This window comes from Terrapene carolina, unplaced genomic scaffold, assembly GCF_002925995.2.
Source record: "Terrapene carolina triunguis isolate 2854851 unplaced genomic scaffold, T_m_triunguis-2.0 Scaffold85, whole genome shotgun sequence".
NCBI classification, from domain to species: Eukaryota; Metazoa; Chordata; order Testudines; family Emydidae; genus Terrapene; species Terrapene triunguis.
Genome location: NW_020664436.1, coordinates 49,740,427 through 49,765,109, shown reverse-complemented (window position 1 = coordinate 49,765,109; position 24,683 = coordinate 49,740,427). Strand labels below are relative to the sequence as shown.

Sequence of the window (24,683 nt, the reverse complement as noted above, 5' to 3'; positions counted from 1 at the left end):
TTATAAGCTTAGCCCACATAGCATATCAGTGGCTGCTCAACCCCTCCACCTGCCCTTGTTCCAGTCCCTGCCTGATCCAGCCCCTGTTCCCCTCCAGCTTCTGATTTCTGGCTTCGATTCCCTGGCTCTGCCTCTGGCTTATGACTCTCGTTGACCCTCCAGCTCTCACATTTGGCTTCTGTCTCTCCAGTTCTGATCCTCAGCTTTGCCTCTGGCCTATGACTCCTGTTTACCTTCTGGCTTTGGCATTCAGCTTCTGTCCCTCCGGCACTGACCCTCGGCTCATTCTTGGACTCTGACCACCCTGTACCCAGCTCTAACCAATAGGCTGAACTCTCATTTCAACCACTAGGCCTTACCGCCCACAGATGAATTGGCTATGTGACAAGAATAGCTCAGGGCCAGATTTTAAAGGTATGTCGATGCCTACAGATGGAAGTTAGGTGCTTTTGAAAATCCCACTAGGCACCTGTCTGCATCTTTAAAAAACTGGCCTTCAGCATCTCGGAATTGGGCCTTAAGTTTGTAAAGAAACGCATGCAGCAGAATTTTAGTATCTGTATTTTTCTACATATGTAACATTCTTGTAAAGTGTGTCATGTCTTCCTCCAGTGTCTAGTCAGAGGATAACAGCTTTCTGCAGCTGCCAGTTGTGGAGTTAGTTTGTATGTTCAATTGGTAGAGGCCGGTGCATTGGTATTGAAGTTCCTAGATCCAGACCCTATTGGCAATCTGCGCTGAAGATTGTTACAGAGAAGCAGTGTTACAAATGAGTTTCAATTTTTTTTTTATAAATACCATTTATTTATAAACCTTTGACAAAAAATTCCATAGTGCCTTTCCATTTCTCCTCTTTTGTTGCCCTTTCTCCAGAGTATGCAATGCACAATCTGTTTTGCTTGTACATGTACATTTTTCAGACTGTAAGTGAGAAGAGGCCTGTTACTGGGTGACAGTAGTATAGTCACATGAACAAGTATGGGTACAGCATTTCACCTTTGGCTGCATTGTGTTATTGACCAGATCTTCTCAATTTTAATTTAAAGAAAATAAGAGTGTTTGGCTGAGACAGTTCTGGAAGGCAGATCCTGTTTTCAATGTTTCATTATGTCATGTGATAAGTAAGAATAAGAAAGGGATGTGGTTTCCCCTGAGTGTCCGTTATGAAGCCAAGAGTAATTTGCATATTTTCTTGCTTTAACTCACTCAAACCTGGCCATGTCACAACCCTTCCTTGCAGAAAAAAGACAGAACAGGATTCCCTGCAGAGCCTGCCATTGTCACTACTTGCTGTCTGGAGCAGTTGTTCTTGAGCATTACAAAGTGCAGTTTTCCCTGGGATTGATTGTACCACCTACACATTGTGTCCAATCCCCAGCAGCCTGCAGAGCTGTACAAAACAGCCAATTTGCACTTCTCAGGAATTTGGGTAACAACATTGGTTGCCATTTAAAAATAATAAAAGAGCAGTATTTGCCAAAAGCGACCACATCAAAGTGTCTAAAATACAAGTTTTCCTCGATACATAGCATACAGGAAACAGTGGTAGTGAGGATCTTTTTATTGCATATATCCTGCATCCTCTAGCTGGGCATAAAGTAGCCATTCAGCATAAAGCAACTGAGCAATATATTACTAGCAGGGTTCATAATTATTTTTCTAGGAAATAACTGAATGCATGTAATGTAGCATGGTTGTGGATTACTGTCTAATACTATAAACAGTTGGTACTGGCTGTCTAGGCTCACTTATGGTCCCTAAAACAGTGCACAAGTGGACATCATTAAGTGAAATAAATTGTGAGTCAGATATGCTAAGCCTAACAATGTGTTGCTAACAACTGATAAGACAGAGAAAGAAAAACTCCTTTCCTCAATGTGTAATTTAATTAATCTGTTGTCGTTTGGCACTGATTGGAACATTATAGATAGCCTAAATTATAAAATTCTACGTTGGCTTTTCCCTTGCCGATTTCCTATAAAACAGACCAAGCAACCCCATTGTCACAGAATTTAATCAACTAAAACCACTGCGCTACGCAGATCAAATATATTTCTTCTGGGAACATGGTTTATTGCCTGAAAAGTTCTGAACAAGTGATATTTTTATTAACAATGCTATGTGACAAAAAGGAAATGAATACAATTAGAAGTGAGACAGTTAATAAAAGGCACACTTACTGGAAATCTAACTACAGACACATCTGTCTTTGTGGCTTCAACTAGGAAGTCCATCCAAAAGTCCACAAGTTCCTGTTTGGCAACATGTTGTTCTGGATTCAATTTCTTAAAATGCTGATATATCAAAATAGTTTCTACAATAGACTTGAGGTACCTACAAACAGCAAAGCACATACAGGCAGTAAATTTAATACAGTTTGCAAATAATCATTTTTGTATCTTTAATCAGACTTTAAAAATTCAACATCAAGATGCCAAGACAGCCAGTCAGATTCTGATTATCTAGGATTGCTTTTAATTAATTAATAGATTCCTTGTTTTAGAACCAGATATCTGTGGCAGTGACATAATTAACCTGAAACATTCCTAAATTCTGGGCCATTCCATCCTGAGTATGTCAGTTATCCTGAATTGTGATAGTTTTGTGATGTAGCTAAATCTCCTGCCCGGGGACTAAGCTGAATCCACATCAAACTCATTTCAATTGTGACTAACTTCAAATTGTAACGCCGGTGCAAATTCATTGCATTAACCTTCTGTGTCATTGTGTCCTCTACACTGCATCTGCTCTGATGGATTATTTAGCGTAGGTCCTTAAAATGCGATGCTTCTGGATTCAGGGCCTTCGCATTAACAATGACACTGCCAGGCAGCCTTCAAGAATATTGTGGAAAAGACAACAGCTGTGCTGGAATACAGAATGTCTCTTCTAACTGCAATCTATGGCTCTCTCTTTTATGTTTCAGAGTAGCAGCCGTGTTAGTCTGTATCCGCAAAAAGAACAGGAGTACTTGTGGCACCTTAAAATTTGTTAGTCTCTAAGGTGCCACAAGTACTCCTGTTCTTTTATGTTTTGCTTCCTAAGGCATACTTACTGAGCCTTACATAATACTGGTCTCTTTCACCATTAAATGGAAAACATACAAATATAATGTTATGATTACGTCATCACTGATTAATGAATTAGTTGCATATCCACAAATGACCTGTATACACCATTTTGACCCTTCTCTCAAAACTCCCACCCAAAGCTGTGTTACAAGCACTACAGCAATAGAATATGCACAGCCAAGGAAGATGGGGCCCCCGATCGCATAACCTTAAAGAAAAAGTCACCACCATTTAGCTATTATGGAACTTTGGTTTTCTGTTAAGGGCAGTTTATATGGGCTTATCTACATTATGCGCTGGATCGACGGGCAGCGACCGATCCAGCAGGGGTCGATTTAGCGCGTCTAGTCTAGAAAAGCACACTTACTAGTCTAGATGCAATAAATCGACACCCAAGCGTTCTCCCGTCGACTCTGGTACTCCACCGGAGCGAGAAGCGCAAGCGGAGTCGACAGGGGAATGTCAGCCATTGACTTACCACAGTGAAGACACCGCGGTAAGTAGATCTAAGTACGTCGACTTCAGCTACGTTATTCACGTAGCTGAAGTTGCGTAACTTAGATCGATCCCTCCCCAGTGTAGACCAGGCCTAAGCTTGTGATAATGATACATATGGGGCAATACAAGGGCCCTTCCAGGGACAGTCCCATGTTGGAGTGATGAGGAGGTGTATCAACAAGGCTCCTCTATCACCTTTGAGAAGGTGCAGTACCTCCTTCTGCCTGCACCTGGGCAGCTATGCTGGGTGGTGCGGTGGGGATTAGAATGTGTTGCATAGCTCCACCCCTTCCCCACTCTTGGGACAGGCTTGAACTAGCAGTGTGCTAGCCCTAAGTAGTCACTGTGCTCTCTGAGCTAACGGGCCATAATGTGTCTGGGCCCTGAACAAGGACATAAAGGGAAGGAAGATGAAAAGGTGAACCTTACCTCCCTCTGTCCACTTGTACAGGGTCAAGACACCACCTAACTAAATGTGTTAGTAACCACAGATAAATTTGAGTACAATCTTACTGTTCTGACACCCTGATAATTCCAGAAATTAGTCATTAAGGGAGTTGGGGGGGGGAAATCAGCTGTAGGAAGAAGTCTCTCCAGGGAGTTGGAAGCATTATTAGATCTTGCAGCTGTCTCAACTCTTGAAATTCCTTGATTTAATTTGCATTACGTACGTATTTCTCCCCTCTAACAATAAGATTTAAATTCTCTGAACATCCATTCTTGACCAGCTCCTGTTTGCCTTTACAATTTGAATGTTGTTGGCCTACTTTATACCAAGTGGTTTTAAATATGTGAAGGAAAACAAAACAAATTACACATTGACCTGATCTTACACTCAGAAAGGCACATTCATCAGTTTTTAAAATGTTATATTCCCTTCTTGATACATGCAGACCGTTTTCAGAGGAAAAGATACCTCCAAGTATCGTTTGAGTCTTTTTTTTAATTATTAAAAGTAGTAAGTATGAAGGTTGCTTAAAGATCACAACAGTTGAAATACAATGCTATGTGTGACAAGTTCAAGTAGTTAAATTAACAGCTTTTTTAACATACAGAGGTGTTCAAAATATCATATCACATACATTCCCTTACCATGCCGGTGCCTTTAGCTTAAATAGCTTTTCTGAAGCCTGGATCACTCTTAGGTGGTCATTGGCCAGGACACTGGCGCCCAAGAAAAATCCGACTTCCCAATAACTCTGCAGCTTCTCCAAATTCCCCTTTTTACCAAGCAGGCTACTGATCTTTACCCCTGTAGTGAGAAGAATACAATTTAATGGTAAGGTGGTTTTGCAGGCCAGTATAGAGGTTAACAATTCTCTGATTTGTAACTTTTTCACTGCTCAAGTTACTGTATGTCCAGGAATACAAATACATAAAATGAAGCTCTAAACATTATGTAGGTTTCCATTTTGGGATAGCAAATTGATAATGAAGGGCATTAACAGAAAAACAATAAAACAAACTACTCTCTCCCACCTTCCCCCCAACACACCCCAAACATACCCACAGAGACCAAACTCCTTTGAACACTAAAGGAAAATTACTAAACAGTAAGGCTACACTCTGATAAAAAATATCTGTAAAACAAAGAAATCATTAAAAGGAGCTTTATTAAAAGCAATTTAGACTTTCCACTGTGATTATTCAGATGGAAATTACATGTACCATATTGTTTTTAAACCCTTCAAAGCTTCATGAGTACTAAAGGTACCTCTTTTTCCCTTCCTATCGGCCCTTCAGGAAAGGAACATCAGGACATCACTGTAGGGACAAAGCCACAGCTGGATTGTCTATGTCCCTGCATGGACCTCATCTGTAAAGGTAAATTTGGGGCCTTAAAATACATAATGTAACTTTAAAAACTTAACAGATGCGAAAAACTGCACCTATTATGTTTTTTTGAGTTACAGGCCTCAAGTTTAAAGCCTCAAACTTACCTTTATAGACAAGGTCCCATGCAGGGTGCAGAGATGATCCAGTGGGGTTCTTCCTGCACTGAGCATCTTTTGTTTGGCAGTGAGTCCTACCCCAAGAAAAAGACATCTATTAGTATTTATGTGCCCCCTTCTGCAAACACTAGAGATTGTGGGAGAGCCTTGGGTTTACCTGGACCTATTAACTCATGCAAAAACTGCAAATTGCCTTGTCGTCACTTGGATTTTACCTCCTGTTAGTTACTATGTTTCAGCAAAACACTTGGTGAGGACACACCTTTTTTTCCTAGTGAAGACAAAGCTTCTAACTCCATTGTCTGTGTTAAGACCACCTTTCCCTACTACAATTGCTCCCTCCCTTTTTCCAACACTCGAGCCATTATACCAGTCCTCCAACCCTTGCTCTCCCATCCATATTTTCTTTCTCTGTCCTTGCTCCAAAGACTCAATGTTTCCAGTGGAAATCCTGCAACTATAGTGAAATTTGTCCTCTCTTCAACTCCACTACATAGCTTGCCAAATAACTTTGTTTCTGCTTCCTGCGATACTCCTGTCGAGACCTATTTTATTAAACTGCAAACATTACTGTCAGTCTAATTTACGTTTCTTATGCTGTTTACTTTTTGTATATCGCTGATGCTAGACAATATAAACATTTTTACATTTTAAAAAAATACACTCAATTTTCACTCATTGTATCTCTCTGTCTTTAGGATTTTGAACTCCCTTACTAACAAGATGTTGCCATGTTTGAGTAGTGCAGAATAATGTTTAAATCCAAACCAAAAACTACCTGTTTTCTTTTTGAATTAAACATTTTTTTCCCTAAAATGAAAATATTTCTATTAACAATAGATTTTGTAACCTTTCTTTGTAATACAGCTTGGGGCCTCTGTTACTTCAGAGGAACATGATATTTTTATGTCAGTTCTATTAATGTTGTAATGTACAGTGGTCTGGTACACTGTTTGCCACTATTATTCATTTCTATTACAGTAGCACCTCAAGGCCCTAATCAGGAATCTAGGCCCCATTGTGACAGGTACTGTACACACACACACACACACAGCCCCATCCCAAAGAGCTTACAATACGACAAATTCTTGATTTCATCCTGTGGGTCTAACTCAGTATTCATTGTGCAAGAAAACTGATTAAAATGGGACGTTTTCTTGTATGGAGTATCTAAACAGGCCCTATATTAGCTCCACATGGGTTCCAGGCCCCAAACTATGGACTGTTCCAGCAGCACAGAAAAGGGAAAAAATGATCTCCTTCAAGGTCCTCCAATTTATCGATGTTTAGGACATGCTGAAAGCTTATGAATTTATTCATACTTTTGCCTCAGTCAAACTAGAATAATGTGCTCTCTTTTAGTGATGCTCTTAAATATGGCAGTGTAATATTGATATGTATTTTCTGTAAACAAAAAAATTAATAATGAAGGATAATTGCATTCCTGTGAATTTCAGTCTCAGGGCCATTATCTATTTCCATCATTTCTCTTATATGCACAGCAGGGATTATTTTGATTTCATCATCTTTACTCAAGTGCATGTTCTTTTACACTTACTAAACTTTTAAACTCAAGACAATGTTTTCTTTCTGTGAAGGACAAGCTTACCAATGTGTGTACAAAAGGCATATTTTCCACAGTTCATTGTTAAAAAGTTATTAGCTTTAAAAAATAATCAGCAAAAATGTAGAGCCTATTAATGCCAGGTCAGAAATTGTATTTACAATGTCAGGAATTTGTTTGCAGCTTGTATGGAAAATAAGATATTTATCATAAGCAGTTTTTGTCTGTGATTCTATATGCATAAGAAAAAGAAGGCAGTGTTCTCATTAATAAAATGAACTGCTTTGCAAGATCAAAGATGGCTAAATAATTTGCAACAGCTGCATCATCTGAGTATGCAAATCACATAACTTGCAGAGAATCATTATCAGCATCCTTGCAAAGCCCATTTTTGTGTTTTAGTCTCAAAAGTCTTTAAATTTTGTGATTCAAAGCAGTTAAAAAACTACAAATCAGAACATAGCAAGTGTGAAAGAGACTCACAAAAATTCTCCATAAGACCATTTCATCATTAACACTTATTCTTCCACAATTATAGACTGAAAACTTTAGAAAGCAACTTTCTGATCTAATACAAATCGGGAAAAAAGCAGTTCTGGTCACTGCAGCTTTTTGAGCGACTAAAACTAACTGGGAATGTAATCAGATCCCCAAGTTGTGAATTCTGGTAATAGAAAACACACCATCAAAATAGCGGATATAATTTTGCTATATCCTGCAGTTGCTTCCCCCAAACTACCATTATCATCTCAGTCTCATCTGAACTGATTCTCAATAAACTTGCTCTCATGTATGCCCCAATCTCCCCCAGGCAGTGAAACAGACATTCTTTGGGCTATACAGGCTGCAGACATAAATTTGGGTGTCATCAGCATATAGAAAGCACTTCAACACATCTCTGACTAACTCTCCTAATGGTCTCATATATGCATAAAAAGGTTGACAGCAAAGACCATCCACATGAAAGAGCTCTTGGGGCAGAACAATTTCCCAGCATCATTCCCGTGGGTTCACTCCAAAAGAAAAGAATAAAGCAATCTGAAGCCTATCCAGTCCTGCTACAGTCTGAGGGCAAATTAACACTTCTTTGGCATTGAAGGCAGCTGAGAGCTCTGATAGTATCAGCAAGGACACCTGATCTTTATCTGTCTCCAGGAGATTACTGACCAATACAACAAGGGGACTGTGTGCCGTACCCAGCCTGGCTGACAAGTGTCAAGGAAGTCAGAAGCTTCAAGTTGAAATCACATTTTTTGAACTTTGTCTTCTCTAACATATATACATAGCAACATGTACAGTAACTCCTCACTTAAAGTCGTCCCGGTTAACGTTGTTTCGTTGTTAATCAATTAGGGAACATGCTCATTTAAAGTTGTGCAATGCTCCACTGTTGCGTTGTTTGGCTGCCTGCTTTCTCCACAGCTGGCAGCCTCCCTAAGCCCCCCAGCGCCTCCCGCCCGCCAGCAGATCCCACGGATCAGCACCTTCCACCTCCTCCCCCCGCCCCCTGCCCGCAGCAAGCGTTTAGGAGGCAGGAGAGAGGGGGGAGGAGCGAGGACTCGGCGCACAGGCTCCCCCTCCCTCCTGCCTCCTAAACGCCGCAAGCCAGATGATTGCCCCAGGCAGGAGGCGGGGGGAGAGGAGTGAGGATGTGGCGCGCAGGCTCCTCCTCCCTTCCGCCCCCCGCCCCTCCCCCCCGCCTCCTGCCTGGGACAATCAGCTCGTTTGCAGTTCTGGCGGGTCAAGGGTGGGGACTTGGGGAAGGGGTGGAGTGGATGGGCCAAGGCTTGAGCCCCCTGCCCCCGGCAAAGTCAGTGCCTGTGTTTGCAAGAACAGCAAGAGGAGCAGCCGGACAATCCATCCTCTTCCACTCTCTGACTCCACCACCTCAACCAAGCTTCATACTCAGCAGTGATGACTGTAGTATTAAATTGTTTCTTTAAAATTGTTTAAAACTTATACCTGTATTAAATTGCTTGTTTAAAATGTATATAATGTCTTTTGTCTGGCAAAAAAAAAATTCCCTGGAACCTAACCCCAACCCCCCCCTGCATTTACATTAATTCTTATGGAGAAATTGGATTCGCTTAACATCGTTTCACTTAAAGTCGCATTTTTCAGGAACATAACTACAACGTTAAGTGAGGAGTTACTATACATTTAAAAACAAAACACTATAATCCTACCAAAACAAGATACTCCACTGTCCACACCTCTCCCACTGGGGAGAGGATGAGGGAACAAAAATGCATGACAGATGTTAGTCACATTGCTTAATGTGCTACTGGAAGGTGCCCAGATACTACAATGATGAGAATAGTGTTTGAACCTATATAAAACAGAATAAAAGAGAAGACATTGTTATCTGTGGAAGATGATGCATCACAGCATTTTCAATAATCTTAATGACACACAGAAGAATAGACACAGGTGGGTAACAGGAAAGACTGCAGGAGTTTTTAAGCAGAGGCTGAACAAATGCTTTCTTAAAAGTGATGAACACCTTGCCCTCTTCAAAGAAGATGTTGACAAACTCCACAAGCAGATAGTGTAGTTCTTCCCTATTGATCTTCACCAACCATGAGCATCAAGGATCCAAAGTCAGGGTGTCCTATGAAATTCTCCAAACACAGTCAGTGAGCGACACTGGCCAAAATTTAAGAAGAGAGGGCCTAGCATTTGTGCCTTTGAGATATTGCCCTAACTCCCTGGAATGCAGGCAGTTTGGTCCAAAACCAACTGATTAGAGTGGAAATGTCTGTGCATCAAGAAATGGCCTTATAATAGGAGAGACTCAAATAAATCACTCAGTAAACGTAGCTCATATTAACCAGGCTGTCCACAACCCAAAACAGAATTGCTGAGTGAAAAATCTGCAGTATTTTTTCTCTGCCTCCCACACAGTCATGGACATAAGAACTCAGACTTCAGAGTAGGAGGTGATGGCATTGTACCAAGGCTATGGATAAAAAAATCCAACCCAAAATCTAATCCAGAGTATGGAGAGCTATGAGTTGAGACAACCACATGTGATAATCTGATAGTGGCTCTCACTGTCACAGGAGGGCAAAATGCCTGAAGAAACTAAACAGCTGGGGTATCCCTAAACAGTGCACCACACCAAATCAATACCTCAAATCCCCACATGCCACAAAACAACCCAAGATCCACATCATCATTCCTACAGCAACAGCCATCCCCATCTATTCTTCACCCTCCAAAATGTCATCATCTTAAAAATACATCAGCATAATATCCCTATACTGTATGCAGTGTTATTCGAGCCGTCTTAGTCCCAAGACAGTAGAGAGACAAGATGGGTGAGGTAATATCTTTTTAAAATATCTTTAAAATATAGAAGATAACAGATACTACCTCACCCACCTTGTCTCTATAATATCCCTGTCCCCACTCTCCCCTTCTCTAAAATACTATTGTTGCCGATACTGAGCTGGGAGGTGGGGTTGTCTCTCTTAAAAAGAGCACTCTTCTACCTGTACAAGTTAGTCTCTGTGTGAAGAACAGCAGAGTATGTCTGGCCAAGGCCACTAGAGATGGCTGAAAAATGGAATTTCCCTCTAATGGGAAGTTCCAAAAAAAATTTTTTTTTAAATTTCATCTCAAATTGAGATGAAAAGTCAAAATATCTTGGAATTTTTTGTTAAATTAAATATTCTAAAATATTTCTTTTCAATAAGAACAAAACATTTCATTTTTACTTTGTTTTGACTTTTACATTACAATTTTAACAGAAAAGTCCAGTGAATTCAAAAACAAAACAATCTGATCTTGTTGAAATTAAATATTTCAACAATGTCCCATCAACATTTGGACAATATATTCAAAATGTTTGAATTTTGTCAAATCAGCATTTTTTCCCGATGGAAAAATATTCCACTGGCAGATTTTTGAACAGCTCTAATTAAGAGTAACCTCCACTTGAAACTAAGGGAGGCTTTTTAGATAGGAAAATAGCAATTATGCAGGTTGGCACTTTCTTGTGACAGTGAAATTAACAAGTACCATCAGAGATGCAATGACCAAAAGTGAGTAGGTTCATGGGTTTATGTTGCATCTATAAGAAATCTCCACCATCTGATGCCTAGCTGGAATACTGATTCACTACAGCAATATTCAGCAACGTTCTGTGGAGAAAGAAATAGCCCTAGTAACAAAAATGGTATTTTCGCATGTGTTTGCATGTGTCTTAGGAAGTACAAATGGAAAAAAAAGTTTTATAACAGATTGTATAACAGATGTATAAACATCCTTTTCTCTATGCATGAATTTCACTGGGACTTTAAATGCATGTATAAAATGGAATGCCATATTATGTGAAACAATTTTATATTTATATATGTTTTAGAAATTAATATAGAACAATTTAATGGCCTCCATCATATCAAATGTCACTTTCTACCAACCTTATTATCTAGAATGATGTGTCAAGAGTGTTCCATTAATATGGATTTGAAAGTGAGTCCCTGGCCACATGTCCCAATAGGATGTTTATATTATCCAGATCCTGATAAAGTAGCTCTGATTAAACAGATTGACAGGGAAGACTGTCACCTACAGAGACTATATTGTAATATATATGCAAGTACTATTGGCTAGCCTTGACTTTGCATATCTCCTTAGATCTTACAAGATCATAGCATAAGGCAACAAAGTGGCATATACAACTAAACCAATGCACAAAAGGCAAATAGAAATTGAATCTCTTCTCTCCCATGCTACCCCGCTGGAAGTCAAAGGCATATTTTCCCCATTGCTAGGATGACTTTCAGTTCATTGTCCCCACTGTCCTGTATCACAGTGATTTACCTCGAACACTGGTAGTAACATGCTCCTTCAGGGACTAGCAAATTAATTCCTAGGTCAACTGCAAAGTGAGCAGGTGATGAGGCCACTATACCCTCTGCTATCCAGGCAGCAAGAGATAGGGCCCAGAGAACTGAACCAGGTCTCCACCAGAGCGCTAAACTCAGGATCACCAGAGAGGCTCGATGCCAAACCTTTTTAATAAGAAAGGCAGTTGAAGTGTTCAATTACTCACTATCAAAGTACTCTGAATACATCCATTAGATTGTTTCCCCTATAATAGTGGGGGGTGGGGAGAGATCATGGATTTGATTTGCCTGTGAATCAGCAAGCTATTAATTACCAACTTTCCGTAGCTCAAAAGAAGTATCAAACTGGTGTCCAGCTGCCAGTAGGAGTACTGCATAATTAATTCCCGATTGCAATGTTGGCTCCGACTCAAACGCCTTCTTGAACCTAGAAAAAACAAACACACAAGTTTACTTTCTAAATAATGCAATCTAACAAGGAGATAATTATAGGTTTAGGTACTGTAAGTGCTTAGCTTCCGTTTGCACAATTAGAACCATCCATGCAAGTAAAAATATTATACTGTTCTCCACTCATGCTTCCTGCTTATTTTTAGGAGTACAACATTTATATATCCTTCTCCCATTTCTCTCTCACACACACACTCACTCACTACCCCCACCCCCCAAAAAAACCACGTTAAGACTAGTATTTAAAATGCAAAAGCTGTTGAATTTTGCCTGTTGAACTTGCCGCTTGACTTACAGAGAGCAGTCTAGAACTCTAATGAGATCAGCAAACAGACCCTGAAAGTCAAGATGAGTGATGAAGACTTAATTTGCTCTTTACTTTGATCATCTGTCTTTACTTCTGCACTGTGAGACTGAATGAAATGAGGAAGGAAATATATGCTAGCAAAACATTTATTTATAGTAAAATACAAAAAAATCCTCCCACCAGCCCCAAACTCATATTAACTAGAATGAATAGCTTGGTTGGCATAATCACACTCAGGCCTTTTTCTTGCTTTGCTTAGTGCTACAGCTGCTTGGAGGTTTGGAATCCTTATTTCTCTACTGATCTTTTGTGCTACCTTCATCATGCAATGGACAGGAAAAGAGAAAAAAAAAAAAAACCCTGATGAAATAATTAGAAGAAAAGGGGAACAACATTTTTGTTGTTGTTGTTCCAAATATATAGAAGCCTGTTTGTAACTACAACTCTGGACTGCTAAACAGTATTTCATTTCTTCTACACAACACTGTCTAAATATGCCCAAGTTTGACCTGTATACCCTTAGTTCTTAAAAATGAAAATAGCTGCTATACATTTGTTTAAAATGTAGAGACACCCACACAATAAACGGGATAAAAGCACACAGACAAAGGAAATGTAAATTAACCTAAGCAGAGAATCTATACAGGTGCACCCACCATCCAGAACCTAAAGATTAGAAAAGGACAAGACAAGAGAAGCAAGGGAAGATCTTGTTCGGACCAAATCAGCATAGCAGCTACTTTAAAAAAAAATGCATTTAGTACTTGTTGTAGGAGTTGGCGTAAAAGTCCTGAAAACTGAAGTCTTCTATTTATATACAAGGAAGACATACCACAGGCAGCGAAAATATCACTACACTTCTTTGTTAATATGTTTTAACCCTGGCCTACCCTGAGAGATCAATTCTGAGGATGACTGAGTTTACTTCTGTAACTGTACTGTCATTCTTTGTCCTTTCTCTGTTAAGTGTGCCAATTAGTGTCAGCTGTGGTGGCGGCTTCTGTAAAGTGCATAAGGAAAGTGGATGAGGCAACCAGACCCTAGCTCCTTTTACAAAGTCCTCACCCAGTCTCTCTTTTAGTTCTGGCAATTCTGTGGGCATCAATGATGTCATATGTACCGACGTCTCTGCCTGTTAGACCTCCAAGCCCTGTTCTACCCACAGAGTGGTATCAATATAACTAAAGGTGTAGTTTTATACTGTTTAGTTATAATCTGTATAATCTTTGTGTGGGAAAACTTACATTGGTTTAAACCTGACGCAGGGCCGGCTCCAGGCACCAGCTTACCAAGCAGGTGCTTGGGGCGGCCACTTCGGAGAGGGGCGGCACGTCCAGCTGTTTGGCAGCAATTCGGTGGACGGTCCCTCACTCCTGCTCGGAGCGAAGGACCTCCCGCCGAATTGCCGCCGCAGATCGCAATCGCGGATTTTTTTTATTTTATTTTTTTTTGTTTGGCTGCTTGGGGCGGCCAAAACCCTGGAGCCAGCCCTGACCTGACTTATAGCAATGGAGCATGAATTAATAAATTTACAGATGCAAGCTAAACTGAAATAACCTTTTTTTGAACAGATATGGTTCAAACACAAAAGTTGCACCAGTTAACTAAGCTGATTTAAGTTAAATGTGTACAACTGCTGTGTGTATGCAAGCTTTAAATATCGCTGGTTGTGCCCAAACAGAATTGTGAGCACAAAGTTGCACCCCCACTTATTTTCATCTGCAAACTTTAGGTGCAAAGCAGGTGGTCAGGTTTTAAAAATCTGTATCTAAAGTTATGACACCACATCAAGTGAGGCAATTACAAATGCCACCAAGATAACTAAAGCTAACATTTAGGAAATGTTACAGCACTGACATTGAATTAGAGAGGTAAAAGAGCAAGGATTTGGATAGAAAAGACTGATTTATTGGCGGATCTGATTTACAATATCAGTAATGCAATAGTCTGACAAAAAAAGTGTCAGTTAATTAACCTGTTATCGCTATTCTCATATTTATAGGAAAGGTTTATGTCCTTCCATCTTTTATGTTAGGAAAGGGTACTTCCTTCCCTCTTTATTTCTCTGGAATAGGCCAAACATTTTTCACACTACTAGCTGGTTGTAAAAATGATTCTTTGGCTTTTAGCTAGAGGAAATGTGATTATCAACACACACACACACGCAGAGCTTTTCACACAAGCATCCAGCACAATATGATTTAATTTTTTCCTCCCACAGAGAGAACAACAAAATTCTGGTTTATAAGTCATAATATACATAATGTTATAGCTACAGTAACAGTGGCATCTCTAATGAAATCACTATGTACAAGTCTGCCTATTCTTTCCTGGATGTATCATCAGCATTTCTACTACTGTGTATTAGAGAACAGACCCTCCTGAGCTATTGAACCAAAGAGTGAGACAGTGTTTAATATTCTTTTATGCACAGGCAGGTAATTAGGTTTACCACTGACTTGCTTTGTGATCCTGGAGAAATCACTTGACTTCTATGTCCCAGTTCCCCTGTAAAATGGGGATAATAATGCTTACTTCAACATAATTAAGCACTTTAAGATGCCTGGAATTAAAAAGCTCCTTAAGCGTTAAATATTATGATTAATTAAAAACAGGTTGAACCTATTGGCTGCTCTTAGGTTAGTTATGTTTGAGCCTCTCGCTGCTTCTCTTTTCATAGCTATGAATGAACAAGGAAAAAGCAAATAATTTAACAATAAACTCAACATTATTTATACTACTTCACCCATCATATTGCCAAGTTTTATACTCAAGTCTATCATTTTATCTACCTTAACATCACCTCACAAAAAAAAAAAAAAAAAGGTGGGGGGCATTTAAATGACAATTTCGAAAAATCTCATAATGGCCATGGCTCAGAGGAATTAGTGAATGATGCTTTTTTTTAAAAAATCAAAAGTTATGAGCTGTATTCTTACTTTCCAATGTCATTTAAAGATTCAGTAGTAGTCACATATCTGTAATGTATTAGAGGTGTTTAAAAACTGAGATTGTTTAAACATACTTCTATCATGAACTGCCCCCTGCACTAAAAGTATACAGAAAATATAGAAAAAAGAAATTTGCTGTTAAATTCTCAACTGCACTTACACACACACACACACACACACACACACACACACACAAAGACTGGAAGCTGGTGGTTATAGGACCAGAACTAGAATCTGATATAAAGAACATGCACACGCTAAGCACACATTGTGTACATTTACAAATTAATTAAAAGGAAAGAAGCCCACGATGGCAATAATCTACAATTGAGGCTGATACCTCAGTGTGCTCCTCTCAGCAACTAAAAGCTCAACAGACAAAATAAGGGAGACAGAGCAATGATCTATTCTCATTTAGTGAGAGCTCTCAGTATGTTCAGTATGGTATTAAACTACAAAACCAGAGAAAAACTCAGTGCCTGTCCCCAAATTAGTCAGACAGTACAGTCCAGGCACACAACACACAGGACAATCAGTAGTATTTCTTTCTATTTAGTTTAGTGTAGGCATACTACACTGATGGTGTAACCGTTTTGTTGTCATGAAAATAGGACAGCCATGCTAGTCACAAGCAGGGAAGTCACAAATAAGTTGAGTGGTTCACCCCAGCCAAGTGTCGATATTATGTTACACCACACCACATCACACCAACACACATTCTATCAGTTATGTATCATAAAATAAACACTCTTGAATTGAGAGTTTTTAATTATTTTGAGACCATTTTTGCTCTCTCTCCACTGGGACAACTAGATTCCCTTAGTATCATGAGTCCAAATTTATAGACCTCTGAAGGCAGGGCCGGCTCCAGACACCAGCGCAGCAAGCAGGTGCCTGGGGCAGCCAAGGGGAAGGGGCGGCACATCATGGTCTTCAGCGGCAATTCGGCGGTGTGTCCCTCGGTCCCTCTTGGAGGGAAAGACCTGCCGCCAAAGAAGAAAGCGGCGTGGTGGACCTACCGCCACCGATCGCGATCACTTTTTTTCCCCCCGCCGCTCGGGGTGGCAAAAACCCTGGAGCAGGCCCTGTCTGAAGGAGAAGAATATTAGAACTAATACTTTTAATACACCTTTAAAAGTGACCTAAGGTAGCTTGTCTATACATAAATATCATCACAGTCTGATATTTCAGGACATTCCTGGGGTAGATTCAAATATTGTTCATCCCATTGGAAAGCAAAGAAATTCACCTTTTCCAGCGGTAGAAAGCTCCCACTTCTAAACCTATACAGGGTCACTGATTATCAGCTCTCAAACCTGTCACTGGTCCAGGACTAACTATCGCCCATCCTGGGCTTCAGATTACAGCAATTTAGGGGGGAAATTCCACATCTTGGGGGAAGAAGAAAGGAAAATTCCTAAGGTGAGGGCTATTTGAAGCTACTCAGCGGTAAAGAATGTTATAATAAGTTCCTGGAGATGGATTTATGGACAGAGGACTCACTCGCCCCAATGAATAAACTATGCTCATGTGATAGAATAAGAGCTTTAATATGGTCATTTTAGAATTGTAAATGATTGGGGTTAGTGCTGTAATACCTTCTTTGTGAAAAATTAAGCCTTAAGTAAGATTTGGTTTTTTTAATCCAAAGAGAGACAAAGAGCAAGAACACTTACCAGGATGTCCCACTGTCTCTGCTTTCTATGTCTGTAAAGCTGGAGTCCAAAAACATATCTTTGTAGATTCGTCCCACCAGGCAGTACATATCTGAAGCTACCTGAGTTTCATGTTGTACCAGGGGTATCATAATTTCTAAAGCTTTCTGTCTATCTCCGGGTAGATTTCGCCTATTAAAAAAATACACAGATGAATATTTCCACTTAAAACCACCAGAGTAGTAGGGAAGAACTTCCCAAGATTTTCTTACACTGCATTGATACGCACATACATTTTTGGCTGGTGAAACACATCTCTCAGAACCAGGCTATGGACCTTTTTCCCCTTTAGGGAGGGCCACTTTTTTGTATCATTTTATAAACTCTCTCCAACAACATACCACTTTGATCCAACTATTATTTTATGAGAAAAAACAAAAGCAAAAAACAAAAAACAGCTGCAGTTCTCAGATTGCATGATAAGAAACACTAAGCAAGTGCACGCTCTTTAAGGTATTAGGAGGGAAACAATTATTTTTAATTTGGATTGTAAGGTCTCTTGTCCCCCTCTATCTTTCGGGCATAAAATGAATACCCAAAACACATCAAATTCCCAGGAAAATAAAAACAAAAGGATTATGGGATAATATAACTCACAAGAAAAATATTTCCTATCAGTACACAACATACTGTGAGCATTAGATACTTCCTGATGACTCATGGTTTGGATACTAATCTTCACTATCAACGTTTTAAAATTTGTTTAAATATGACTTAATTCTGCAATGAAATAGCAAAATGGTTCATTTCTCAGCACAGAATAGTCTCGGTCTTCTTTGGTTTTGCCCATTTGTTTGTTTTTTGGAGAACTGTGTAGATGTCTAGGTTTACATGGTCCAGCCTCAGTGCAGGGAGCTGGACATGACAACCTTTTGAGGTCCCCTCCAGCCCTACATTTCTATGATGCGTCCATTAAAGTCAACTGGCAAAAATCCCATAGGCTTCAATGCGAGCAGGATTGGGACCATCATAAAACAGAACAGGAGTACTTGTGGCACCTTAGAGACTAGTCTCTAAGGTGCCACAAGTACTCCTGTTCTTTTTGTAGATACAGACTAACACAGCTGCTACTCTGAAACCCATCATAAAACAAACTCTACTTAAATGGAGATGTAATAAGGGAATATTCTTGCCTTTGTGAATTGTATCCTGACTTTGAATCTGCATGGTTGGGATTTGCATCAAACATAAGAGATCAATAGAGGGAAGCAGATCATACTTTCAGCTATGTCACAGGTTAATTTTTAACTACAAATGCAACTGAGTCCAAAGAAAAGCATGTGCAGATCAGAACAGTTAGATTGCTTCAGCAGTCTGTTAACTAAAGAATCATGCAATTTTTTTTAAGGCCTTCACCACTAGGATGGGAGTTTTGCTCAAGTAAGAAATTAGGCCCACAAAGAACACCAAGAAAGAAAAAAGGATTGTGGACTTTCAAGTACAACGGGTCATGTTCATGCAAGCCACATCACTCCCAAGTTTTGCCTTGATATCTAGATAAGGACTTATTGCAAGTGACCTTCAAAATATTATTCTCACATCGGAGAGATATTTCTTAAAAGCCACATATATCACAGAGCTCTGTTTTCTCAATGTTAGAAGTTTAGAGACTAAGGAGTTTAGGCTTGTGAACAGAACTTAAAAAAAATTGATTGGGTTAGTTCAAAACTAACAAGTTTCTCTCCCTTTAAGCTAATCACTTGAACTCTGTATTTTTAGGATTTTTTTTTTTTTTTAAAAAGCCAAAGCAGGTGTTGAATGGCTTCTCAAAACGGCATCAGCTAAATCTGCAAAAACAAAACAAATATAAAAATACATCAACAATCATTTTTCACACAAGCTCCCTTTCTATAGCAGCTGTGCAAACTCCTGATAAGGTGAGCTAGCCAAAAAGCACATTGTCCCTGCAATGCAAACCACTGACTTGAAGCAACCGTCAAGCTGCTTAGTATAGGATTTGGCACTGGACACCAAATCTGCTTCCTCCATGGTACTCACAAGAGCTCATGAAATGTGGCTGAAAAAGAAAGCTACACAGCAGGATATGTTTAAATTAAATGGAACTAAGTGATCTCTAAGTGTTCAAAGAAGAAAAAATATCTGCAAAACAATGAACTGCGTTTCAGTAGACAATATATACAACTTTCTGGAGCACATAAGTACAGTCGGCTATACACCACTGTGCACTCAGCCAACCTATACAATTGTATCGACCTGGTAAGAAAGCAAATAAATAAACACTGATCTGTGCACAGAAACTACACAGATTCTCCACCCTCCAAGCACCCCTATTCCAAATTTCAGCCCACCTGTCTCCCCCTTCATTTGGGTCAGCCAGAGTGGGTACACTGCCATAGCTCTATGGCTGTTGTAAACTCCATAAGTGGTTCCAGGATGGAACAGCGGTTGGTTTCCCTTTTTGTTGTTTTGTGCAGACTCTCCCATCTCTGCTTACTGCTGATGAGCAGTTGGAGGCTCCTGTCTCTGACTGATGGTTGTGGGCAGTCTATGTCTGCATTGCTGTTTTGACCTGTCAGCAGCAGGACTTGACCAGTTGTTCAGAGCATTCCTCATCCCATCTTCTCATGATCACCACTGGTGTGAAGAGAAAGGGGGATGTGTTTGGCCACTTCATCACTTTTGGCTGAGCTCCATTATATAACTGTTCATTCTCAGAGTGGGAACTGGGCTGGATAACCCCTCTAAATTTCTCAGTGGCTGGCTATTAGTCTGACCTGGTTGACTGTCTATAACTTGGACTTCATAGGACAATGAGCAAAATCAACAAAGCATGAGAATATTTTGTGATGAGAAATTAACCATTTTATGCTTTCATTGCTCTCCTCAGACAGAGGTCTCCACTGTGTTTTTCCTTTGGTTCTTTCTTCCACGATCCACACCCTCCTAAAAACTTGTTTCTGACTGATTCTGACCAGGAGCTGCTCTACTCCTTCCTAATAGCGACCAACACTTAACACCTCATTTCTAGACTAGACGTGAAGGACGCTGTTTCTTCCACAGTCAACATCATTGCTACTTGCACAAATATTAAGTAACACTTCCAGAAATCTCACAGTCACCACTCAGACTAGGCTTACAAGAGGAAACACCTCATAACATGAATCTCCCTAAAGGGAAAACGTTAACACTGAGCATGAGCAGAACCCTCCTCACTGACTTAAGCACACACCATAAAGCGTGACCATATTCATGGCTACCGCTGATCCCAGTTGAATTTACAATCTGGAGAAAGAAAAAAGGTGAAATTATATCTGAACACCTTTCTAGCTACTGTTCAAAAAGCCTATATGTCAGATACCTTCTAAGGCTCCATCCTGCAATCAGAACTGCAAAGGTAGATCCTAACATCTGTGAGGAGTCCCATTATAGTCAATGGAGCGTGCATGGCCATAAGGGTCTGCCTGAGAGGGCCTGGATCTTTTCCGCAGGCTAAACAATGCTAGACAGCATTCATTTCCTACAAAAATAATTGTCCCTAATTTTTCAGCTTGTCACCTATAATATCTTCTCACAATTATTTTAATAGTTGGACAGTTCTGAATCTCTTTGATGGGGGAATACATGGTGTTCAAAGCTTGTTGCTTTTCTCTGATAATAAAGGCTGATCTTAGCCTTTATTGTTATGAGATTTTCTATATTTCGTGTGAGATATTCAAAAAATGCTCATAGTTGGCCTCTGTTCTCATGGAAGTCAATGGTACAACTCCCACTGACCTGAATGACAGCAGAGCAAGGGAGCAGAGTTCCTTGCTGAGCTCTTCTGAAAATCCCATTTTAATGTCTTGTTCAGTGGCCAGTATTTTTCTGGACTGTCATGCAAAAAATCTTAGTTTCCTGTTTAACCCGTAAAAGCCATATATAGCACAGCAGATGGCACATTATCTATGTGCTAGCAAACAGTGCGAGGGAGATGAAAAGAAATTTTTAAAAATGAACTAAATCTTCTGTCTGATGTTTTGCTTTGCTTAAGGTGACAGGAGGGTTTACTTTTTGCACCCCATTAGCATTACTTATCCTTCTGTCCCCTGACATGGGAATAGATAATATTTAGACACGAGGCTATCTAAACCAGTGGGATTGCTACCATGCTGTACCTCCAGCACCCTGACAAAATTATGCTGCTTATTAATTTGAGTGCATTTTACAGAACATTTACTTGGCCTTTGTCCCACCTCATATTTTCTGTTTGTACAAAATCAGGTGTGGAAAGCGAAGTTAAATGCTGATTTACACAAGACAAACTGAACTCCCACACTGAAGGAGGAAGAATGAAGAAGGGTGAAATGGAATTTGAGGGCACAGAAGGGGAAGGACATTTAGTTGAAAATGAAATTCAGAGAGTCCTGAAAATGCTTCAGTGCAATATATGGGACTAAGACCTGTGTGAGAAGATTCCAGAAGGGGGTCTTGCAATGGGATCACCATGCCCTGGGGAGAGTTTGAAGTAAAACAATAACTCAGATTATTATTTCAGATTTCTCACATAGGAGAAAAATTATTCTTACCTGTTTAGTGCAAATGCATAATGAAACTTCACATGGTGATGGGAGGCCAAGTCAAAGGTAGGCAGCTTTTCTAAAGTTTCCACCAATTTCACAATGGAATCATAATCCTTCCAAGAGAAGGGGAGAATAATGAAGTTGTAAGTGCTTGCAGAAATGTCTATATAAACTCTGCTTATAAATTATGGATTTGGAATTTCATACAGAGAGATCTATTATGAATTCATAATAGGCTTTATGTATTTCAATTTCTTCAATCTCATGTTATGATTGGTGTCATACCCCACCTCTTATTATAAGGGGACATGGCACTTAACGTGAAAATCAGTGAAGTCATGTCTGCTGAACTACATAAATATAGATTCATATATTCTTCCATGGAACTGGAGCTTTTAGCATTTATGTCCCACTGCTGTGAAATTGGCTTCAGAGGGTGAATCTGTATTATCTTTCACATTAAGACAGACATATTATGCAGTTAATTGTGTTTGAATTATAAAGTACCCTCGGGCTCTTAGTGAAGGTTACTGTATAATTGAATTTAATTATTATTCGTCCCTCAATCTTTAAAAAAAAGTCTTAATACCCCAGAGGCTCATGAACTTAAGAGATAGTATCACTTCAACTACAGATACACATTTAAAAACCATCATTAACCTATGATCAAGCATATAATTAATTGTAAAGAAGCAACATATATAACACAACAAGCAGTCTGTTATTAACCCCTGCCAAGTGAGTAGATGCACACACTATAACTGCAAAATAAAGCAACAAAGCCTCAGTCAAAAAAAATTTTCATTAATTTTAATAGTGTCTATAACGCATGTAACAAAAGCACTGTTTTGTTAATGAACCAGTTGCTTACCACACTGTAAAAACACCATATCTTTTACATTGCAGAAGAAGAAGAATTGAAACAACGTATTATTTCTGAACAGCAAGGTCATACCTGAATGTCTCTGTAGGACAGCAGCAAATTTATTACGATGTCCGCAGACAAGAGTTCAATATTATCCACTCGCTGTCGTATCCTTGCCAGCTCTGCAGCTAGCTCTTTGCCTGTGTACAGGTTGCGGGCCTTCCTGATATCATTAAGAATGGACTCCCGGAAATATTGGCTACAATTAAACACATTGTTTTAGACATTTGGGGCAAGGACCGTCTTATGTTATGCGTTTGTGCAGTACCTTAGTACAGTGGGGCCCTAGCTTATAATTCAATACGAATAAAGAAAATAAATATTTTTTAAAATAGTTAAAATAATAGTTTTAGAATACTTTTAAAAATAGTTACTTTCATTCAATTCAAATTATTCCATGGAAAATGCTATAGAATTTTAACATCTCCCTGAAGAAACCTACCACCAATATCGAAATCATCCGTAAAAATGTGTGTGTTTCATGGGAGGAGATGAGAGGAGATCTTACCTTGAACTGGCCTGTGCCACCTTCAAGAGTTGAATGAAGCGATCCACCAAAGGTAAACATATTGGCCCAAGGAGCAATTCAAAACTGGGCTGCATTAGCTCTGTTAATCCCTTCATAAAACTGCTATCACAGCAGTACACTTTGTTATGTGGGGTTATCATATATGGAACAAATATGTAGTTACCAGTGCACATCTGTGAAAACACGATGCAATAGTTAAGACAGTTATTTCTATATTTATAGGCCTCAAGTTAGAAATAGTTAATCGCAAAGAGTGAAATCTTGGCCCTATTGAAGTCAATGGGAATTCTGCCATTGACTTCAACTGGATCAGGATTTCTCCTAAATGGTTTAGGATTATGCAATTTAATTTTCAGATGAAAGATGAGGCCACCCGAAATATATTCTTTTTGATTTCTGAATTGTTTTCATAAAATGGGTCCTTTTAAGGGCTTCACTCTCACCTTACAATAGTCAGCATATTAACTTATCAGAAAGATTCTTCTAACTACTATAGTAGCCTGACAGCGTGCCCCATGCATCCCAGACCATCAGCTTAATTCTAAAGTGGAGAGTGAGGTGGATTGTTTTCAAAATGACTTCTATTGAAAAGGCAGCAGTATAACCCTCTGAGGACTTGGTACACAGTTTAAGTCAGCCCCATAGATGTTACAAGCCATGAACATTGTAAGCCATTTGCATTATCTTGAGATAATTATGTGAAGATAACCCTCCTATAGACTGGAAAATTACTAAAATAGTTTAGCACACTAAGCTTTTGACATCAAGAATTAAAATTTCCTTCTGTGTTGCATATTATATCTACATATATCAATGGATGAAAGCTATTTTTTAATCAGACTCATCTAAATTTGCCTTCCAAGTTGAGAAGGAGGCTCCTTATAGTAATACTAGTATGTAGAATGTGTACTATATGCCAGGGGTTCTCAACCTTTTTCTTTCTAGGTCCCCTCAACATGCTATAAAACCTCCAGGACCCAGTGGGGGTGATTGGGGCGGGGGACTCGGAGATCTGGGCCAGGCGGGGACCCTTAGGCATAGGCATAATTTGACCTCTATTTTGGGGGGGCAAGAGCTGGCAGGGCTCTGGCCAGATACCACACAGCAGGCCCCAGGGAGGGAGCGCCACCTCCACCCCCTGACTCACCTCAGCAGGCCACCCAGCCTGTCTGGGTTGTGGGGGATGGCAGGCACAACCAAAAATTATAACTCAAAGGTGGGGGGCTCAGCTCAAAACGTTTGAAAACCACTCAGGGTGCAGGGAGGGGAGTATCTAGGGGCTGTGTGTGAGCAGGGGGGTAGCTCAGGGTGCAGGGAGGGGGTAGCTAGGGGCTGTGTGTGGGCAGGG

General features: G+C 39.8%; 1 protein-coding gene across 1 annotated transcript in view; it reads right to left on the bottom strand.

Moving 5' to 3' along the window:
* Window positions 1-24,683, bottom strand: part of MAP3K5 (mitogen-activated protein kinase kinase kinase 5) — a 153,032-nt gene that overhangs the window by 54,160 nt on the left and 74,189 nt on the right. The window contains exons 4-10 of the mRNA XM_026649798.2: window positions 23,315-23,508; window positions 22,837-23,005; window positions 21,888-21,994; window positions 17,323-17,493; window positions 12,253-12,365; window positions 4,662-4,821; window positions 2,181-2,334 (exon numbers count right to left, since the gene is read on the bottom strand). Of these exons, the coding sequence (XP_026505583.1) occupies window positions 2,181-2,334; window positions 4,662-4,821; window positions 12,253-12,365; window positions 17,323-17,493; window positions 21,888-21,994; window positions 22,837-23,005; window positions 23,315-23,508 (1,068 nt within the window). The remainder of the gene's footprint in view (window positions 1-2,180; window positions 2,335-4,661; window positions 4,822-12,252; window positions 12,366-17,322; window positions 17,494-21,887; window positions 21,995-22,836; window positions 23,006-23,314; window positions 23,509-24,683) is intronic.